The following is a 16,266-nucleotide window of genomic DNA, read 5'->3' on the forward strand; positions in this document are numbered from 1 at the left end:
CCTCCACGTGCTCTGGGGTGTTTGTCGGGGAGCAGGGAGAGGGTCTTGCCCCGTGCGCCGGTCCCCACAGCCCCTCGAGGCCTAGTCTCATCCACTAGGCCCTGGGCGCCGCCACCCTGCCTGCTGCAAGCCAGGCCCCTGCGTGCCAGCCTCATCTACCCTCCCGCCGTCCCCGGAGTATCTATGACGCTGCATAAGCCGGTGGAACCACTGTCTTCTCAGGCCAGCGTAGTTTCTTTACTCCACCTTCTTGGCAACAGTTTAGCACCGTGCAGGCCAACCCCTGTAAGCGTGTCTGAGGCTACTCGGGCTCCAGCAGCCGGGGACACATTTACACTCAAGGTGGCAAGTGTTATCACCCGCAGCCCCCTAGACCCCCTGCAAGCCCTCTTCCCTTCCTCCCAGGGCCCCAGCCTCCCCCCCTCCCCAGGCTGCCAGCCCTGATGGCCCCAAAGCCCCATGGCCCCCTGTCCCCATCCCCAGCGGTGCTGGCCCCATGGCCCCCTGGCCGGTGGCACCCCATCCCGTGGGGCCCATTCGAGCAATCTCGTAGCCGGCAGCCCTGTCCCCCAGGCACTGACCCCACAGCCACCAGCCAGCACACCCCGGCTGCTCCCTGCCGGCTTCTCCAGCCGCTCACAGGTTTCGTTGCCGAGGGGAAAGGCCCTGTCGGAGGGTGGCACAAGGGAGAAAACAGCAGGCCTCTACAGGGCGAGAGTTAAGTTGGGTCAATCACGAAAGAGAAAGAATGAAATGCCTTGTTGCAAAGCGCGGCGTTTTGGCCCGTGCGGTTCTCTCTTTCGAGCAGAGGTGACTGTGGCTGCAGACGTACACGATTCTCTGATCTGACAGCTGGACGGCAGCCAGGTGACCGGGCGAGAAAGCCAGCCTTGTAAGGACCGTTGGGGAGCACCCAACAGATGCTGGTCCCGGCTTTAATCCCCTACAACGGTCAGATCCGAGTAGCATTTCAATATTCAACACAGGAGAAGGGATCAAGCTGGCACCAGCTCACCTCCCAGCTGGACCTGGAGCACGGTGGCCCACCGGTGCCATCTACCAAGGCCTTCCAGGAGCCCAGTGCGGGCACAGAAGGGTCGTGCTTGTGACTAAGGAGGCCAACAGCAGGAAAGCCTTTGCATTTCTTAATGCTGAAAATACTTCACAATTCACGGAATGGCTGCGGTTGGGAGGCACCTCTGGAGGTCAGTTTGTCCAACCCCCCTGCTCCGGCAGGGAAAGGCTTTGTGGCATCACAGAGCCTTGCGTGGCATCAGCCCGTGACTCATCACGTCAGCAACCCTTGCAAGCGCAGACACGCAGGGTGGCCACTCGGTTCTGGTGGTCACTGCCTGAACTCTGCTCGGGGTGACAGCCCGAGCCAGATTGCGCGTCGAGATTTTTTTCCTCGGCAGAGACCACGATGAGGCTCAGTCCAGTTCGATCCCTCACCATGGCTCTCTGCATGTTGCTTCTGTTCCCTGGTACCCTTCAGCTTTGCGTCCACGCCGACTGCTTCGTAGTCGGGATAGAAGTCCTTCCTGAAGACCTGAAGCAGCCACCCGTTGTCGCTGAGAGCGTGGCCTCCGAATGGACCAGCACCATTTGCCTTCGCAGCCCCCGCGGCTGGACCAGGGTCAGGATGGCCGTCGCTCCTGAAGACCTGAAGCAACCGCCCGTTGTCGCCGAGAGCGTGGCCTCCGAATGGACCAGCACCATTGGCCTTCGCAGCCCCCGCGGCTGGACCAGGGTCAGGACGGCCGTCGCTCCTGAAGACCTGAAGCAACCGCCCGTTGTCGCCGGGAGCGTGACCTCCGAATGGACCAGCACCATTGGCCTTCGCAGCCCCCGCGGCTGGACCAGGGTCAGGATGGCTGTCGCTCCTGAGGGCCTGAAGCAACCGCCCGTTGGCACAGAGAGCATAGCCTCTGAGCTGCACTGCCCTCTGCGCCAGCTTTGGGACCACCTTGTCCAGCTGGACAGGACCTGGCAGCTTTGCAGGGCCGGGCAAACCCTGTGGCTGCTCCACGTGGTTTGGACTGCACTTGGCCGCTGGAGAAATGCGAAGAGACCCCAGGGACAGGTGAGCAATCGAGATCAGCCACACAGGAAGGGACCGGGTTGTGGGGAGCAGGGAACCACAACAGCCTTGGCCAAGAAGGCTTGCAATCTAAAACCAAAACCCAGCGCGGGCAAGAAAGCCTCAGCAGGCCCCAAGAGCTCCTCTGCCTCTTCCCCAGGGACCCGCCAAGCCGCGGGGCTGAAACCCTCCGGTAGCCCCCAGCACAACACGGGGCCTGCCAGAGGTTTCCTCAGCCCAACGTGCTGCCCGGAGCAGTCCTGCGAGGCTGGAGTTCTTCCAGAGGAAGCCAAGCCCAGCAGGACACTTCTCGGCCCCCCAGGCCCCCACCTGCTTCATTGTGCCCCTGTCTCTCTCATTTCCAGGGAGGTGGACAGACGGCCTCAACTTCCGTGGGGACAAGCCGCCTGGGAGAGCACACCGTCTCCAGATACGAATTGCTCTGCCTAATGGAGGCCAAAATCGCCTTGCTGGTCAGGAGCCTGAGGCATACCCACCGCCTCCGCCTGAAAGAGCTCCGGCACCAGTACTCCAGCAAGGTGGCACAAGAAGAAGGTAATTAGAGGAGAGCCTTCTCTGGCTCCCCGTGCAGCTCCAGCTAGAGCGTGCGCCCGGCGGATTGGCAACGCGAAAGGCAGTGGTGCAAGCGGGTGCTGCTGTCCATGAAGGGTGGGACCTGCGGCAGGAGAGAACAGGCATCTGTGGCTGTGAGGTGCCCCACGGGTGCCCACAGCCCAGGAGTAGGGGCCCCTGTCCTGGCAGGGTGCCCACATCCCTGTGAGGTTCCCGGTGGGTGCCTGTGTCCCACTGAGGTGCCCGGTGCCTGCCCATGCCCCGGTGAGGTGCGTGGTGCTTGCTCCCCATGTCCCTGTAAGGTGGCAGTGGCCAGTGCCTGCCCACGACCCCTTGGGTTCCTTAGGCTTTAGGAAGAGGGGCAGGTGTTAGGAAGTGGGTGGATAACAATTGCAACTGTAGCGTCTTCATCCAGCTAACAGTGAATTCTCTTCAGGGTGGCAGCCAGCCGAAGGCTCGTGGGCTGAGGGCACCTCCACTGACTGCAACCTCTCCTGCTAGCTGGAGGCCCTTATCGCCCCGATGATCATGTTCCTGCACGGTGGCCACGGCCAATGGGTGGCCACGTCCTGGCGGGTTGCCCGTGCCCACCTGGCACAACAGCCAACAGGCATTTGGCAACTCTCGGATGAAGACCCCTGGGGAGGGTCCCCTTTTCCACCCTCCCAAAGGTGCTGCCAGGGTCCACCGGCATCCCGAAGGCCAGGGCTCCTCCCCGTGTCTCCAAAGGGGACAGCCAGACCATGCCCGTGCAGCAGAGCCATCGGGGAAACTCGCCAAAACTCCTGCTGGGAGAAGCCTGCTTTCTCCACCTTCCGGCACTCTTCAGACCAATAAAGTTTACCGTTCCTGTAGCACGTGTCGTTTTGGTACCGAGGGGATCCAGGGAAGCGGGAACATGAAAGGCAGTGGTGGGAGTCAGGCTGCTGCATGCGGGCTTGCGGAGCATGCGCTCCAGGAGAAGCGGGAAAGCTGGGGTGAGAGAGAACGGGCATCCGTGGCTGTGAGGTGCCCTGGGGTGCCCATGTTCCAGGGGGAGGGCCCCGCATCCCGGCAGGGGGCTCATGTCCCACCGAGGTTCCCAGGGGGTGCCCATGTCTCAGCGGGATCCCTGGTGGATGCCCATGTGCCAGTAAGGTGGCAGTGGCAGCTGCATGCCCGGGGCCCCGTGGGTCCTGTCCCGCCAGGAATAATCCTAGGCTAATCGCACTCCTCGCTCTCGACGGTTAAGAGCACCCGCGTGCGGCAGTGCTGGCTGGGAAACACAGCAAAACTCCTGCCCAGGAGCACCCGACCGTCTTCATTTACTAGCACGCTCCAGACCTACAAAATGTAGGCACGCGTCACGTGAAAAGCGAGACGTTTTCCTACTGACCCACGTACTGCCCATCTCTGGGTGAGGAAGGTGCTGGGCTTTCTTTTAAGATTCTCGGCTGGTGAGGCACACGGCCATTTCTGTCTCGGTACCCAGCAGTAGCGCAAGGGAGAAAACAGCAGGCCTCTACAGGGCGAGAGTTAAGTTGGGTCAATCACGAAAGAGAAAGAATGAAATGCCTTGTTGCAAAGCGCGGCGTTTTGGCCCGTGCGGTTCTCTCTTTCGAGCAGAGGTGACTGTGGCTGCAGACGTACAGGATTCTCTGATCTGACAGCTGGACGACAGCCAGGTGACCGGGCGAGAAAGCCAGCCTTGTAAGGACCGTTGGGGAGCACCCAACGGATGCTGGTCCCGGCTTTAATCCCCTACGTCTCCTGGAGACGTTCCTGTTCCCTCTTCTCTCCTGGGCAGACCGCTTTTGGGGAAAGGCAGAAGGAGGCACACCAGTGCAGGTCCCCGGTGCCCCCCCCACCTCCTGCCAAGTCCTGGGCAGCCAGCTAGTGCAGGCTGAGCCGGGCATAGGGCGAGGGGGCACGCAGGACCGCCGGCCAGGTGTGGGTGTGCAGGTGGCTGATGGGCACTGCAACATGGGAAGCAGGGGCAGCGCCATGTACGAGGGGGAGTGTGTCAGTGAGAGGGCATCTGACGGTTCCCCATTCCTGCAGGCAGCAGAGGCTGCGGTGACTGATGGAGGAGCCAGCAGGGATTGTGTGCAGAGCTCCGCACCGACAGCAAGTGGTAAGGAGCTGCTGCAGCGTGTGGTAGGTGTGGAGGGACTCCCGGTCCGCAGGGGCTGGGGCTGCAGACCCTGGCCCCTGCTCTCCTTTCCACACGCAGGAGGAGAACCATCAGGAGCTGCACAGCGCCATACAGCAGCTCAACACTAAGGTTGGTGTCGTCTCCTCTGCCCATGACCCAGAGCTGCGCTGGCTGGGGCTGAGAGGTTGGGAGGGGCCGCTGGAGGTCATCTTGTCTTGTCCAACCCCCCTGCTCAGAGAGGGGCACCTAGCGCCGGTTGCCCAGTGGCCGCAGGCAGTGGCGTGACTGGGGAGGACAATTTCCCCAGGACAGGGGGGTGTCCATCACTTCGCCACGCCCAGCCTTGCCAGTCGCCCAGTTTCCCAGTAGTGCCGTGGGGCAGTGGGGGAGTGAGTGGGCACGGCCCCGGGGCTGGAGAGGGGCGAGGGTGCCAAGGTCCCAGCCCAGCCGCCTGCATGATGCGCCTGTGGTTTTGCAGGAGGAAAAGCCCTGTGCCCTGCTGGCAGCCTGGCTCAAGGAGGATGAGCAGGAGAATGAGGTAGTGCTGAAGGGGCCAGGGGAAAACGGGTGGGTGCCCACGGGCCCTGGGGTGGGGGGGGTTGGAGGAGGGCCACAGCAGGCTCAGGGACTCGGACCCTTCCCTCTCCCAGGCGCTGCGTCAGGAAGTAAGACACCTGGAAGAGGCACTGGAGGAGGAAGAGGCCTGGTAAGCAGGGCCCCTCGCCCCACACGGGTGTCCAGGGGGGTCCCTGCAGCACCCGGCGCGATGGGGCTGCCAATGCTGGTGCCAGGGGAGCCCCATCCCTGCCTGGGGCGGTGTATGTTTGGAAGGGGACCCCCGGCGTGGCTCCTCCTACCAAGCCCTGTTGCCTGCAGCCACTATCAGAGGAAGAAGGAGGCAGAGACGCCGGAGACTGTGCTGCTGGAGGTGGTGGAAGCACAGCTGGTAAGGGGGAGAGCCTGTGCCAGCCCCTGCCCCACCAGCAGAGTGGGTCTCCCTGGGGAGAGGGGTCCATGGAGGTGCCAGCCACGCATGGGCTACGCCCCTGCGCAAGGCGGAGGCTGGGGGCACCGGGCAGCTCCAGCTGTCCCAGCCGTGCGGCAGTGCTTGACAAGTGTCCTTGCTCTGCGTTGACCTGCAGGAGAGGGATGTGCTGGCGAGGAGACGTGGCTTCTGTTGCTGGCTGCAGTGAATGTCCCCACTCGGAGTCTCGTGTCCCACCCTGCCGGAGGGAGCGATGAGGAACGGCTGGGGAAGCAGCCCGTGGGGCTCCCGGAACGGCCCCCTCCATCCCTCTTGGGGCTGGGATGCATCCACCCTGCCCTGTCCTGTGGGGCATACCTCTTCTGCCCCACAGGACACTCCTCCTGCTCTTGGTCGGCCTGGAGCTGGTTGTCGGCTTCGCAGTGGCTGCCGCCGTGCTTCACGCCTCATGCTACCACCCTGGGCTCTTCTGCCGCCTGCTGCCGCCTGTGCTGCCTGAGGAGGCCTACGCCGATCTGGCATATGCACTGGGAAAGATCCTCCCAGCGGTCAGTGAGGGGCGGCTGCCTTTTTGACCGCCCCTCCCAATACAGCCTTGTCTCTCTCCACCTCCACGTGCTCTGGGGTGTTTGTCGGGGAGCAGGGAGAGGGTCTTGCCCCGTGCGCCGGTCCCCACAGCCCCTCGAGGCCTAGTCTCATCCACTAGGCCCTGGGCGCCGCCACCCTGCCTGCTGCAAGCCAGGCCCCTGCGTGCCAGCCTCATCTACCCTCCCGCCGTCCCCGGAGTATCTATGACGCTGCATAAGCCGGTGGAACCACTGTCTTCTCAGGCCAGCGTAGTTTCTTTACTCCACCTTCTTGGCAACAGTTTAGCACCGTGCAGGCCAACCCCTGTAAGCGTGTCTGAGGCTACTCGGGCTCCAGCAGCCGGGGACACATTTACACTCAAGGTGGCAAGTGTTATCACCCGCAGCCCCCTAGACCCCCTGCAAGCCCTCTTCCCTTCCTCCCAGGGCCCCAGCCTCCCCCCCTCCCCAGGCTGCCAGCCCTGATGGCCCCAAAGCCCCATGGCCCCCTGTCCCCATCCCCAGCGGTGCTGGCCCCATGGCCCCCTGGCCGGTGGCACCCCATCCCGTGGGGCCCATTCGAGCAATCTCGTAGCCGGCAGCCCTGTCCCCCAGGCACTGACCCCACAGCCACCAGCCAGCACACCCCGGCTGCTCCCTGCCGGCTTCTCCAGCCGCTCACAGGTTTCGTTGCCGAGGGGAAAGGCCCTGTCGGAGGGTGGCACAAGGGAGAAAACAGCAGGCCTCTACAGGGCGAGAGTTAAGTTGGGTCAATCACGAAAGAGAAAGAATGAAATGCCTTGTTGCAAAGCGCGGCGTTTTGGCCCGTGCGGTTCTCTCTTTCGAGCAGAGGTGACTGTGGCTGCAGACGTACACGATTCTCTGATCTGACAGCTGGACGGCAGCCAGGTGACCGGGCGAGAAAGCCAGCCTTGTAAGGACCGTTGGGGAGCACCCAACAGATGCTGGTCCCGGCTTTAATCCCCTACAACGGTCAGATCCGAGTAGCATTTCAATATTCAACACAGGAGAAGGGATCAAGCTGGCACCAGCTCACCTCCCAGCTGGACCTGGAGCACGGTGGCCCACCGGTGCCATCTACCAAGGCCTTCCAGGAGCCCAGTGCGGGCACAGAAGGGTCGTGCTTGTGACTAAGGAGGCCAACAGCAGGAAAGCCTTTGCATTTCTTAATGCTGAAAATACTTCACAATTCACGGAATGGCTGCGGTTGGGAGGCACCTCTGGAGGTCAGTTTGTCCAACCCCCCTGCTCCGGCAGGGAAAGGCTTTGTGGCATCACAGAGCCTTGCGTGGCATCAGCCCGTGACTCATCACGTCAGCAACCCTTGCAAGCGCAGACACGCAGGGTGGCCACTCGGTTCTGGTGGTCACTGCCTGAACTCTGCTCGGGGTGACAGCCCGAGCCAGATTGCGCGTCGAGATTTTTTTCCTCGGCAGAGACCACGATGAGGCTCAGTCCAGTTCGATCCCTCACCATGGCTCTCTGCATGTTGCTTCTGTTCCCTGGTACCCTTCAGCTTTGCGTCCACGCCGACTGCTTCGTAGTCGGGATAGAAGTCCTTCCTGAAGACCTGAAGCAGCCACCCGTTGTCGCTGAGAGCGTGGCCTCCGAATGGACCAGCACCATTTGCCTTCGCAGCCCCCGCGGCTGGACCAGGGTCAGGATGGCCGTCGCTCCTGAAGACCTGAAGCAACCGCCCGTTGTCGCCGAGAGCGTGGCCTCCGAATGGACCAGCACCATTGGCCTTCGCAGCCCCCGCGGCTGGACCAGGGTCAGGACGGCCGTCGCTCCTGAAGACCTGAAGCAACCGCCCGTTGTCGCCGGGAGCGTGACCTCCGAATGGACCAGCACCATTGGCCTTCGCAGCCCCCGCGGCTGGACCAGGGTCAGGATGGCTGTCGCTCCTGAGGGCCTGAAGCAACCGCCCGTTGGCACAGAGAGCATAGCCTCTGAGCTGCACTGCCCTCTGCGCCAGCTTTGGGACCACCTTGTCCAGCTGGACAGGACCTGGCAGCTTTGCAGGGCCGGGCAAACCCTGTGGCTGCTCCACGTGGTTTGGACTGCACTTGGCCGCTGGAGAAATGCGAAGAGACCCCAGGGACAGGTGAGCAATCGAGATCAGCCACACAGGAAGGGACCGGGTTGTGGGGAGCAGGGAACCACAACAGCCTTGGCCAAGAAGGCTTGCAATCTAAAACCAAAACCCAGCGCGGGCAAGAAAGCCTCAGCAGGCCCCAAGAGCTCCTCTGCCTCTTCCCCAGGGACCCGCCAAGCCGCGGGGCTGAAACCCTCCGGTAGCCCCCAGCACAACACGGGGCCTGCCAGAGGTTTCCTCAGCCCAACGTGCTGCCCGGAGCAGTCCTGCGAGGCTGGAGTTCTTCCAGAGGAAGCCAAGCCCAGCAGGACACTTCTCGGCCCCCCAGGCCCCTACCTGCTTCATTGTGCCCCTGTCTCTCTCATTTCCAGGGAGGTGGACAGACGGCCTCAACTTCCGTGGGGACAAGCCGCCTGGGAGAGCACACCGTCTCCAGATACGAATTGCTCTGCCTAATGGAGGCCAAAATCGCCTTGCTGGTCAGGAGCCTGAGGCATACCCACCGCCTCCGCCTGAAAGAGCTCCGGCACCAGTACTCCAGCAAGGTGGCACAAGAAGAAGGTAATTAGAGGAGAGCCTTCTCTGGCTCCCCGTGCAGCTCCAGCTAGAGCGTGCGCCCGGCGGATTGGCAACGCGAAAGGCAGTGGTGCAAGCGGGTGCTGCTGTCCATGAAGGGTGGGACCTGCGGCAGGAGAGAACAGGCATCTGTGGCTGTGAGGTGCCCCACGGGTGCCCACAGCCCAGGAGTAGGGGCCCCTGTCCTGGCAGGGTGCCCACATCCCTGTGAGGTTCCCGGTGGGTGCCTGTGTCCCACTGAGGTGCCCGGTGCCTGCCCATGCCCCGGTGAGGTGCGTGGTGCTTGCTCCCCATGTCCCTGTAAGGTGGCAGTGGCCAGTGCCTGCCCACGACCCCTTGGGTTCCTTAGGCTTTAGGAAGAGGGGCAGGTGTTAGGAAGTGGGTGGATAACAATTGCAACTGTAGCGTCTTCATCCAGCTAACAGTGAATTCTCTTCAGGGTGGCAGCCAGCCGAAGGCTCGTGGGCTGAGGGCACCTCCACTGACTGCAACCTCTCCTGCTAGCTGGAGGCCCTTATCGCCCCGATGATCATGTTCCTGCACGGTGGCCACGGCCAATGGGTGGCCACGTCCTGGCGGGTTGCCCGTGCCCACCTGGCACAACAGCCAACAGGCATTTGGCAACTCTCGGATGAAGACCCCTGGGGAGGGTCCCCTTTTCCACCCTCCCAAAGGTGCTGCCAGGGTCCACCGGCATCCCGAAGGCCAGGGCTCCTCCCCGTGTCTCCAAAGGGGATAGCCAGACCATGCCCGTGCAGCAGAGCCATCGGGGAAACTCGCCAAAACTCCTGCTGGGAGAAGCCTGCTTTCTCCACCTTCCGGCACTCTTCAGACCAATAAAGTTTACCGTTCCTGTAGCACGTGTCGTTTTGGTACCGAGGGGATCCAGGGAAGCGGGAACATGAAAGGCAGTGGTGGGAGTCAGGCTGCTGCATGCGGGCTTGCGGAGCATGCGCTCCAGGAGAAGCGGGAAAGCTGGGGTGAGAGAGAACGGGCATCCGTGGCTGTGAGGTGCCCTGGGGTGCCCATGTTCCAGGGGGAGGGCCCCGCATCCCGGCAGGGGGCTCATGTCCCACCGAGGTTCCCAGGGGGTGCCCATGTCTCAGCGGGATCCCTGGTGGATGCCCATGTGCCAGTAAGGTGGCAGTGGCAGCTGCATGCCCGGGGCCCCGTGGGTCCTGTCCCGCCAGGAATAATCCTAGGCTAATCGCACTCCTCGCTCTCGACGGTTAAGAGCACCCGCGTGCGGCAGTGCTGGCTGGGAAACACGGCAAAACTCCTGCCCAGGAGCACCCGACCGTCTTCATTTACTAGCACGCTCCAGACCTACAAAATGTAGGCACGCGTCACGTGAAAAGCGAGACGTTTTCCTACTGACCCACGTACTGCCCATCTCTGGGTGAGGAAGGTGCTGGGCTTTCTTTTAAGATTCTCGGCTGGTGAGGCACACGGCCATTTCTGTCTCGGTACCCAGCAGTAGCGCAAGGGAGAAAACAGCAGGCCTCTACAGGGCGAGAGTTAAGTTGGGTCAATCACGAAAGAGAAAGAATGAAATGCCTTGTTGCAAAGCGCGGCGTTTTGGCCCGTGCGGTTCTCTCTTTCGAGCAGAGGTGACTGTGGCTGCAGACGTACAGGATTCTCTGATCTGACAGCTGGACGACAGCCAGGTGACCGGGCGAGAAAGCCAGCCTTGTAAGGACCGTTGGGGAGCACCCAACGGATGCTGGTCCCGGCTTTAATCCCCTACGTCTCCTGGAGACGTTCCTGTTCCCTCTTCTCTCCTGGGCAGACCGCTTTTGGGGAAAGGCAGAAGGAGGCACACCAGTGCAGGTCCCCGGTGCCCCCCCCACCTCCTGCCAAGTCCTGGGCAGCCAGCTAGTGCAGGCTGAGCCGGGCATAGGGCGAGGGGGCACGCAGGACCGCCGGCCAGGTGTGGGTGTGCAGGTGGCTGATGGGCACTGCAACATGGGAAGCAGGGGCAGCGCCATGTACGAGGGGGAGTGTGTCAGTGAGAGGGCATCTGACGGTTCCCCATTCCTGCAGGCAGCAGAGGCTGCGGTGACTGATGGAGGAGCCAGCAGGGATTGTGTGCAGAGCTCCGCACCGACAGCAAGTGGTGAGGAGCTGCTGCAGCGTGTGGTAGGTGTGGAGGGACTCCCGGTCCGCAGGGGCTGGGGCTGCAGACCCTGGCCCCTGCTCTCCTTTCCACACGCAGGAGGAGAACCATCAGGAGCTGCACAGCGCCATACAGCAGCTCAACACTAAGGTTGGTGTCGTCTCCTCTGCCCATGACCCAGAGCTGCGCTGGCTGGGGCTGAGAGGTTGGGAGGGGCCGCTGGAGGTCATCTTGTCTTGTCCAACCCCCCTGCTCAGAGAGGGGCACCTAGCGCCGGTTGCCCAGTGGCCGCAGGCAGTGGCGTGACTGGGGAGGACAATTTCCCCAGGACAGGGGGGTGTCCATCACTTCGCCACGCCCAGCCTTGCCAGTCGCCCAGTTTCCCAGTAGTGCCGTGGGGCAGTGGGGGAGTGAGTGGGCACGGCCCCGGGGCTGGAGAGGGGCGAGGGTGCCAAGGTCCCAGCCCAGCCGCCTGCATGATGCGCCTGTGGTTTTGCAGGAGGAAAAGCCCTGTGCCCTGCTGGCAGCCTGGCTCAAGGAGGATGAGCAGGAGAATGAGGTAGTGCTGAAGGGGCCAGGGGAAAACGGGTGGGTGCCCACGGGCCCTGGGGTGGGGGGGGTTGGAGGAGGGCCACAGCAGGCTCAGGGACTCGGACCCTTCCCTCTCCCAGGCGCTGCGTCAGGAAGTAAGACACCTGGAAGAGGCACTGGAGGAGGAAGAGGCCTGGTAAGCAGGGCCCCTCGCCCCACACGGGTGTCCAGGGGGGTCCCTGCAGCACCCGGCGCGATGGGGCTGCCAATGCTGGTGCCAGGGGAGCCCCATCCCTGCCTGGGGCGGTGTATGTTTGGAAGGGGACCCCCGGCGTGGCTCCTCCTACCAAGCCCTGTTGCCTGCAGCCACTATCAGAGGAAGAAGGAGGCAGAGACGCCGGAGACTGTGCTGCTGGAGGTGGTGGAAGCACAGCTGGTAAGGGGGAGAGCCTGTGCCAGCCCCTGCCCCACCAGCAGAGTGGGTCTCCCTGGGGAGAGGGGTCCATGGAGGTGCCAGCCACGCATGGGCTACGCCCCTGCGCAAGGCGGAGGCTGGGGGCACCGGGCAGCTCCAGCTGTCCCAGCCGTGCGGCAGTGCTTGACAAGTGTCCTTGCTCTGCGTTGACCTGCAGGAGAGGGATGTGCTGGCGAGGAGACGTGGCTTCTGTTGCTGGCTGCAGTGAATGTCCCCACTCGGAGTCTCGTGTCCCACCCTGCCGGAGGGAGCGATGAGGAACGGCTGGGGAAGCAGCCCGTGGGGCTCCCGGAACGGCCCCCTCCATCCCTCTTGGGGCTGGGATGCATCCACCCTGCCCTGTCCTGTGGGGCATACCTCTTCTGCCCCACAGGACACTCCTCCTGCTCTTGGTCGGCCTGGAGCTGGTTGTCGGCTTCGCAGTGGCTGCCGCCGTGCTTCACGCCTCATGCTACCACCCTGGGCTCTTCTGCCGCCTGCTGCCGCCTGTGCTGCCTGAGGAGGCCTACGCCGATCTGGCATATGCACTGGGAAAGATCCTCCCAGCGGTCAGTGAGGGGCGGCTGCCTTTTTGACCGCCCCTCCCAATACAGCCTTGTCTCTCTCCACCTCCACGTGCTCTGGGGTGTTTGTCGGGGAGCAGGGAGAGGGTCTTGCCCCGTGCGCCGGTCCCCACAGCCCCTCGAGGCCTAGTCTCATCCACTAGGCCCTGGGCGCCGCCACCCTGCCTGCTGCAAGCCAGGCCCCTGCGTGCCAGCCTCATCTACCCTCCCGCCGTCCCCGGAGTATCTATGACGCTGCATAAGCCGGTGGAACCACTGTCTTCTCAGGCCAGCGTAGTTTCTTTACTCCACCTTCTTGGCAACAGTTTAGCACCGTGCAGGCCAACCCCTGTAAGCGTGTCTGAGGCTACTCGGGCTCCAGCAGCCGGGGACACATTTACACTCAAGGTGGCAAGTGTTATCACCCGCAGCCCCCTAGACCCCCTGCAAGCCCTCTTCCCTTCCTCCCAGGGCCCCAGCCTCCCCCCCTCCCCAGGCTGCCAGCCCTGATGGCCCCAAAGCCCCATGGCCCCCTGTCCCCATCCCCAGCGGTGCTGGCCCCATGGCCCCCTGGCCGGTGGCACCCCATCCCGTGGGGCCCATTCGAGCAATCTCGTAGCCGGCAGCCCTGTCCCCCAGGCACTGACCCCACAGCCACCAGCCAGCACACCCCGGCTGCTCCCTGCCGGCTTCTCCAGCCGCTCACAGGTTTCGTTGCCGAGGGGAAAGGCCCTGTCGGAGGGTGGCACAAGGGAGAAAACAGCAGGCCTCTACAGGGCGAGAGTTAAGTTGGGTCAATCACGAAAGAGAAAGAATGAAATGCCTTGTTGCAAAGCGCGGCGTTTTGGCCCGTGCGGTTCTCTCTTTCGAGCAGAGGTGACTGTGGCTGCAGACGTACACGATTCTCTGATCTGACAGCTGGACGGCAGCCAGGTGACCGGGCGAGAAAGCCAGCCTTGTAAGGACCGTTGGGGAGCACCCAACGGATGCTGGTCCCGGCTTTAATCCCCTACGTCTCCTGGAGACGTTCCTGTTCCCTCTTCTCTCCTGGGCAGACCGCTTTTGGGGAAAGGCAGAAGGAGGCACACCAGTGCAGGTCCCCGGTGCCCCCCCCACCTCCTGCCAAGTCCTGGGCAGCCAGCTAGTGCAGGCTGAGCCGGGCATAGGGCGAGGGGGCACGCAGGACCGCCGGCCAGGTGTGGGTGTGCAGGTGGCTGATGGGCACTGCAACATGGGAAGCAGGGGCAGCGCCATGTACGAGGGGGAGTGTGTCAGTGAGAGGGCATCTGACGGTTCCCCATTCCTGCAGGCAGCAGAGGCTGCGGTGACTGATGGAGGAGCCAGCAGGGATTGTGTGCAGAGCTCCGCACCGACAGCAAGTGGTAAGGAGCTGCTGCAGCGTGTGGTAGGTGTGGAGGGACTCCCGGTCCGCAGGGGCTGGGGCTGCAGACCCTGGCCCCTGCTCTCCTTTCCACACGCAGGAGGAGAACCATCAGGAGCTGCACAGCGCCATACAGCAGCTCAACACTAAGGTTGGTGTCGTCTCCTCTGCCCATGACCCAGAGCTGCGCTGGCTGGGGCTGAGAGGTTGGGAGGGACCGCTGGAGGTCATCTTGTCTTGTCCAACCCCCCTGCTCAGAGAGGGGCACCTAGCGCCGGTTGCCCAGTGGCCGCAGGCAGTGGCGTGACTGGGGAGGACAATTTCCCCAGGACAGGGGGGTGTCCATCACTTCGCCACGCCCAGCCTTGCCAGTCGCCCAGTTTCCCAGTAGTGCCGTGGGGCAGTGGGGGAGTGAGTGGGCACGGCCCCGGGGCTGGAGAGGGGCGAGGGTGCCAAGGTCCCAGCCCAGCCGCCTGCATGATGCGCCTGTGGTTTTGCAGGAGGAAAAGCCCTGTGCCCTGCTGGCAGCCTGGCTCAAGGAGGATGAGCAGGAGAATGAGGTAGTGCTGAAGGGGCCAGGGGAAAACGGGTGGGTGCCCACGGGCCCTGGGGTGGGGGGGGTTGGAGGAGGGCCACAGCAGGCTCAGGGACTCGGACCCTTCCCTCTCCCAGGCGCTGCGTCAGGAAGTAAGACACCTGGAAGAGGCACTGGAGGAGGAAGAGGCCTGGTAAGCAGGGCCCCTCGCCCCACACGGGTGTCCAGGGGGGTCCCTGCAGCACCCGGCGCGATGGGGCTGCCAATGCTGGTGCCAGGGGAGCCCCATCCCTGCCTGGGGCGGTGTATGTTTGGAAGGGGACCCCCGGCGTGGCTCCTCCTACCAAGCCCTGTTGCCTGCAGCCACTATCAGAGGAAGAAGGAGGCAGAGACGCCGGAGACTGTGCTGCTGGAGGTGGTGGAAGCACAGCTGGTAAGGGGGAGAGCCTGTGCCAGCCCCTGCCCCACCAGCAGAGTGGGTCTCCCTGGGGAGAGGGGTCCATGGAGGTGCCAGCCACGCATGGGCTACGCCCCTGCGCAAGGCGGAGGCTGGGGGCACCGGGCAGCTCCAGCTGTCCCAGCCGTGCGGCAGTGCTTGACAAGTGTCCTTGCTCTGCGTTGACCTGCAGGAGAGGGATGTGCTGGCGAGGAGACGTGGCTTCTGTTGCTGGCTGCAGTGAATGTCCCCACTCGGAGTCTCGTGTCCCACCCTGCCGGAGGGAGCGATGAGGAACGGCTGGGGAAGCAGCCCGTGGGGCTCCCGGAACGGCCCCCTCCATCCCTCTTGGGGCTGGGATGCATCCACCCTGCCCTGTCCTGTGGGGCATACCTCTTCTGCCCCACAGGACACTCCTCCTGCTCTTGGTCGGCCTGGAGCTGGTTGTCGGCTTCGCAGTGGCTGCCGCCGTGCTTCACGCCTCATGCTACCACCCTGGGCTCTTCTGCCGCCTGCTGCCGCCTGTGCTGCCTGAGGAGGCCTACGCCGATCTGGCATATGCACTGGGAAAGATCCTCCCAGCGGTCAGTGAGGGGCGGCTGCCTTTTTGACCGCCCCTCCCAATACAGCCTTGTCTCTCTCCACCTCCACGTGCTCTGGGGTGTTTGTCGGGGAGCAGGGAGAGGGTCTTGCCCCGTGCGCCGGTCCCCACAGCCCCTCGAGGCCTAGTCTCATCCACTAGGCCCTGGGCGCCGCCACCCTGCCTGCTGCAAGCCAGGCCCCTGCGTGCCAGCCTCATCTACCCTCCCGCCGTCCCCGGAGTATCTATGACGCTGCATAAGCCGGTGGAACCACTGTCTTCTCAGGCCAGCGTAGTTTCTTTACTCCACCTTCTTGGCAACAGTTTAGCACCGTGCAGGCCAACCCCTGTAAGCGTGTCTGAGGCTACTCGGGCTCCAGCAGCCGGGGACACATTTACACTCAAGGTGGCAAGTGTTATCACCCGCAGCCCCCTAGACCCCCTGCAAGCCCTCTTCCCTTCCTCCCAGGGCCCCAGCCTCCCCCCCTCCCCAGGCTGCCAGCCCTGATGGCCCCAAAGCCCCATGGCCCCCTGTCCCCATCCCCAGCGGTGCTGGCCCCATGGCCCCCTGGCCGGTGGCACCCCATCCCGTGGGGCCCATTCGAGCAATCTCGTAGCCGGCAGCCCTGTCCCCCAGGCA

The 16,266-nt window shown here is 63.6% G+C and overlaps 3 protein-coding genes across 3 annotated transcripts; all 3 read left to right on the top strand.

Moving 5' to 3' along the window:
* Positions 1-4,368: 4,368 nt before the first annotated feature.
* LOC138686465 (uncharacterized) lies at positions 4,369-6,380 on the top strand. Its single transcript, XM_069789778.1, has 7 exons — positions 4,369-4,789; positions 4,866-4,916; positions 5,266-5,325; positions 5,438-5,493; positions 5,664-5,733; positions 5,930-5,976; positions 6,146-6,380. Exons 1-7 carry the CDS (start codon positions 4,616-4,618, stop codon positions 6,345-6,347), a joined length of 660 nt encoding a protein of 219 aa, XP_069645879.1. The 5' UTR covers positions 4,369-4,615; the 3' UTR covers positions 6,348-6,380.
* A 4,368-nt stretch (positions 6,381-10,748) lies between these two features.
* Positions 10,749-12,760, top strand: LOC138686466 (uncharacterized). Its single transcript, XM_069789779.1, has 7 exons — positions 10,749-11,169; positions 11,246-11,296; positions 11,646-11,705; positions 11,818-11,873; positions 12,044-12,113; positions 12,310-12,356; positions 12,526-12,760. Exons 1-7 carry the CDS (start codon positions 10,996-10,998, stop codon positions 12,725-12,727), a joined length of 660 nt encoding a protein of 219 aa, XP_069645880.1. The 5' UTR covers positions 10,749-10,995; the 3' UTR covers positions 12,728-12,760.
* Positions 12,761-13,483: 723 nt separating this feature from the next.
* On the top strand, positions 13,484-15,690 carry LOC138686306 (uncharacterized). The gene is made up of 7 exons (XM_069788349.1): positions 13,484-14,099; positions 14,176-14,226; positions 14,576-14,635; positions 14,748-14,803; positions 14,974-15,043; positions 15,240-15,286; positions 15,456-15,690. The coding sequence occupies exons 1-7, from the start codon at positions 13,926-13,928 to the stop codon at positions 15,655-15,657; spliced, it is 660 nt and encodes a 219-aa protein (XP_069644450.1). The 5' UTR covers positions 13,484-13,925; the 3' UTR covers positions 15,658-15,690.
* Positions 15,691-16,266: the final 576 nt, after the last annotated feature.

Source organism: Haliaeetus albicilla, chromosome 8, assembly GCF_947461875.1.
Source record: "Haliaeetus albicilla chromosome 8, bHalAlb1.1, whole genome shotgun sequence".
In the NCBI taxonomy this organism is placed as follows: Eukaryota; Metazoa; Chordata; class Aves; order Accipitriformes; family Accipitridae; genus Haliaeetus; species Haliaeetus albicilla.

Excerpts from the sequence above, each read along its gene's own strand:
- LOC138686306 (XM_069788349.1), top strand. The coding sequence starts at position 13,926 with ATGGGAAGCAGGGGCAGCGCCATGTACGAGGGGGAGTGTGTCAGTGAG. Across the intron at positions 15,044-15,239 it reads AGGTGGTGGAAGCACAGCTG|GAGAGGGATGTGCTGGCGAG; the intron begins GTAAGGGGGAGA and ends GTTGACCTGCAG. Across the intron at positions 15,287-15,455 it reads GGCTTCTGTTGCTGGCTGCA|GACACTCCTCCTGCTCTTGG; the intron begins GTGAATGTCCCC and ends TCTGCCCCACAG.
- LOC138686465 (XM_069789778.1), top strand. The coding sequence starts at position 4,616 with ATGGGAAGCAGGGGCAGCGCCATGTACGAGGGGGAGTGTGTCAGTGAG. Across the intron at positions 5,326-5,437 it reads AGGATGAGCAGGAGAATGAG|GCGCTGCGTCAGGAAGTAAG; the intron begins GTAGTGCTGAAG and ends TCCCTCTCCCAG. Across the intron at positions 5,977-6,145 it reads GGCTTCTGTTGCTGGCTGCA|GACACTCCTCCTGCTCTTGG; the intron begins GTGAATGTCCCC and ends TCTGCCCCACAG.
- LOC138686466 (XM_069789779.1), top strand. The coding sequence starts at position 10,996 with ATGGGAAGCAGGGGCAGCGCCATGTACGAGGGGGAGTGTGTCAGTGAG. Across the intron at positions 11,297-11,645 it reads TACAGCAGCTCAACACTAAG|GAGGAAAAGCCCTGTGCCCT; the intron begins GTTGGTGTCGTC and ends GTGGTTTTGCAG. Across the intron at positions 12,114-12,309 it reads AGGTGGTGGAAGCACAGCTG|GAGAGGGATGTGCTGGCGAG; the intron begins GTAAGGGGGAGA and ends GTTGACCTGCAG.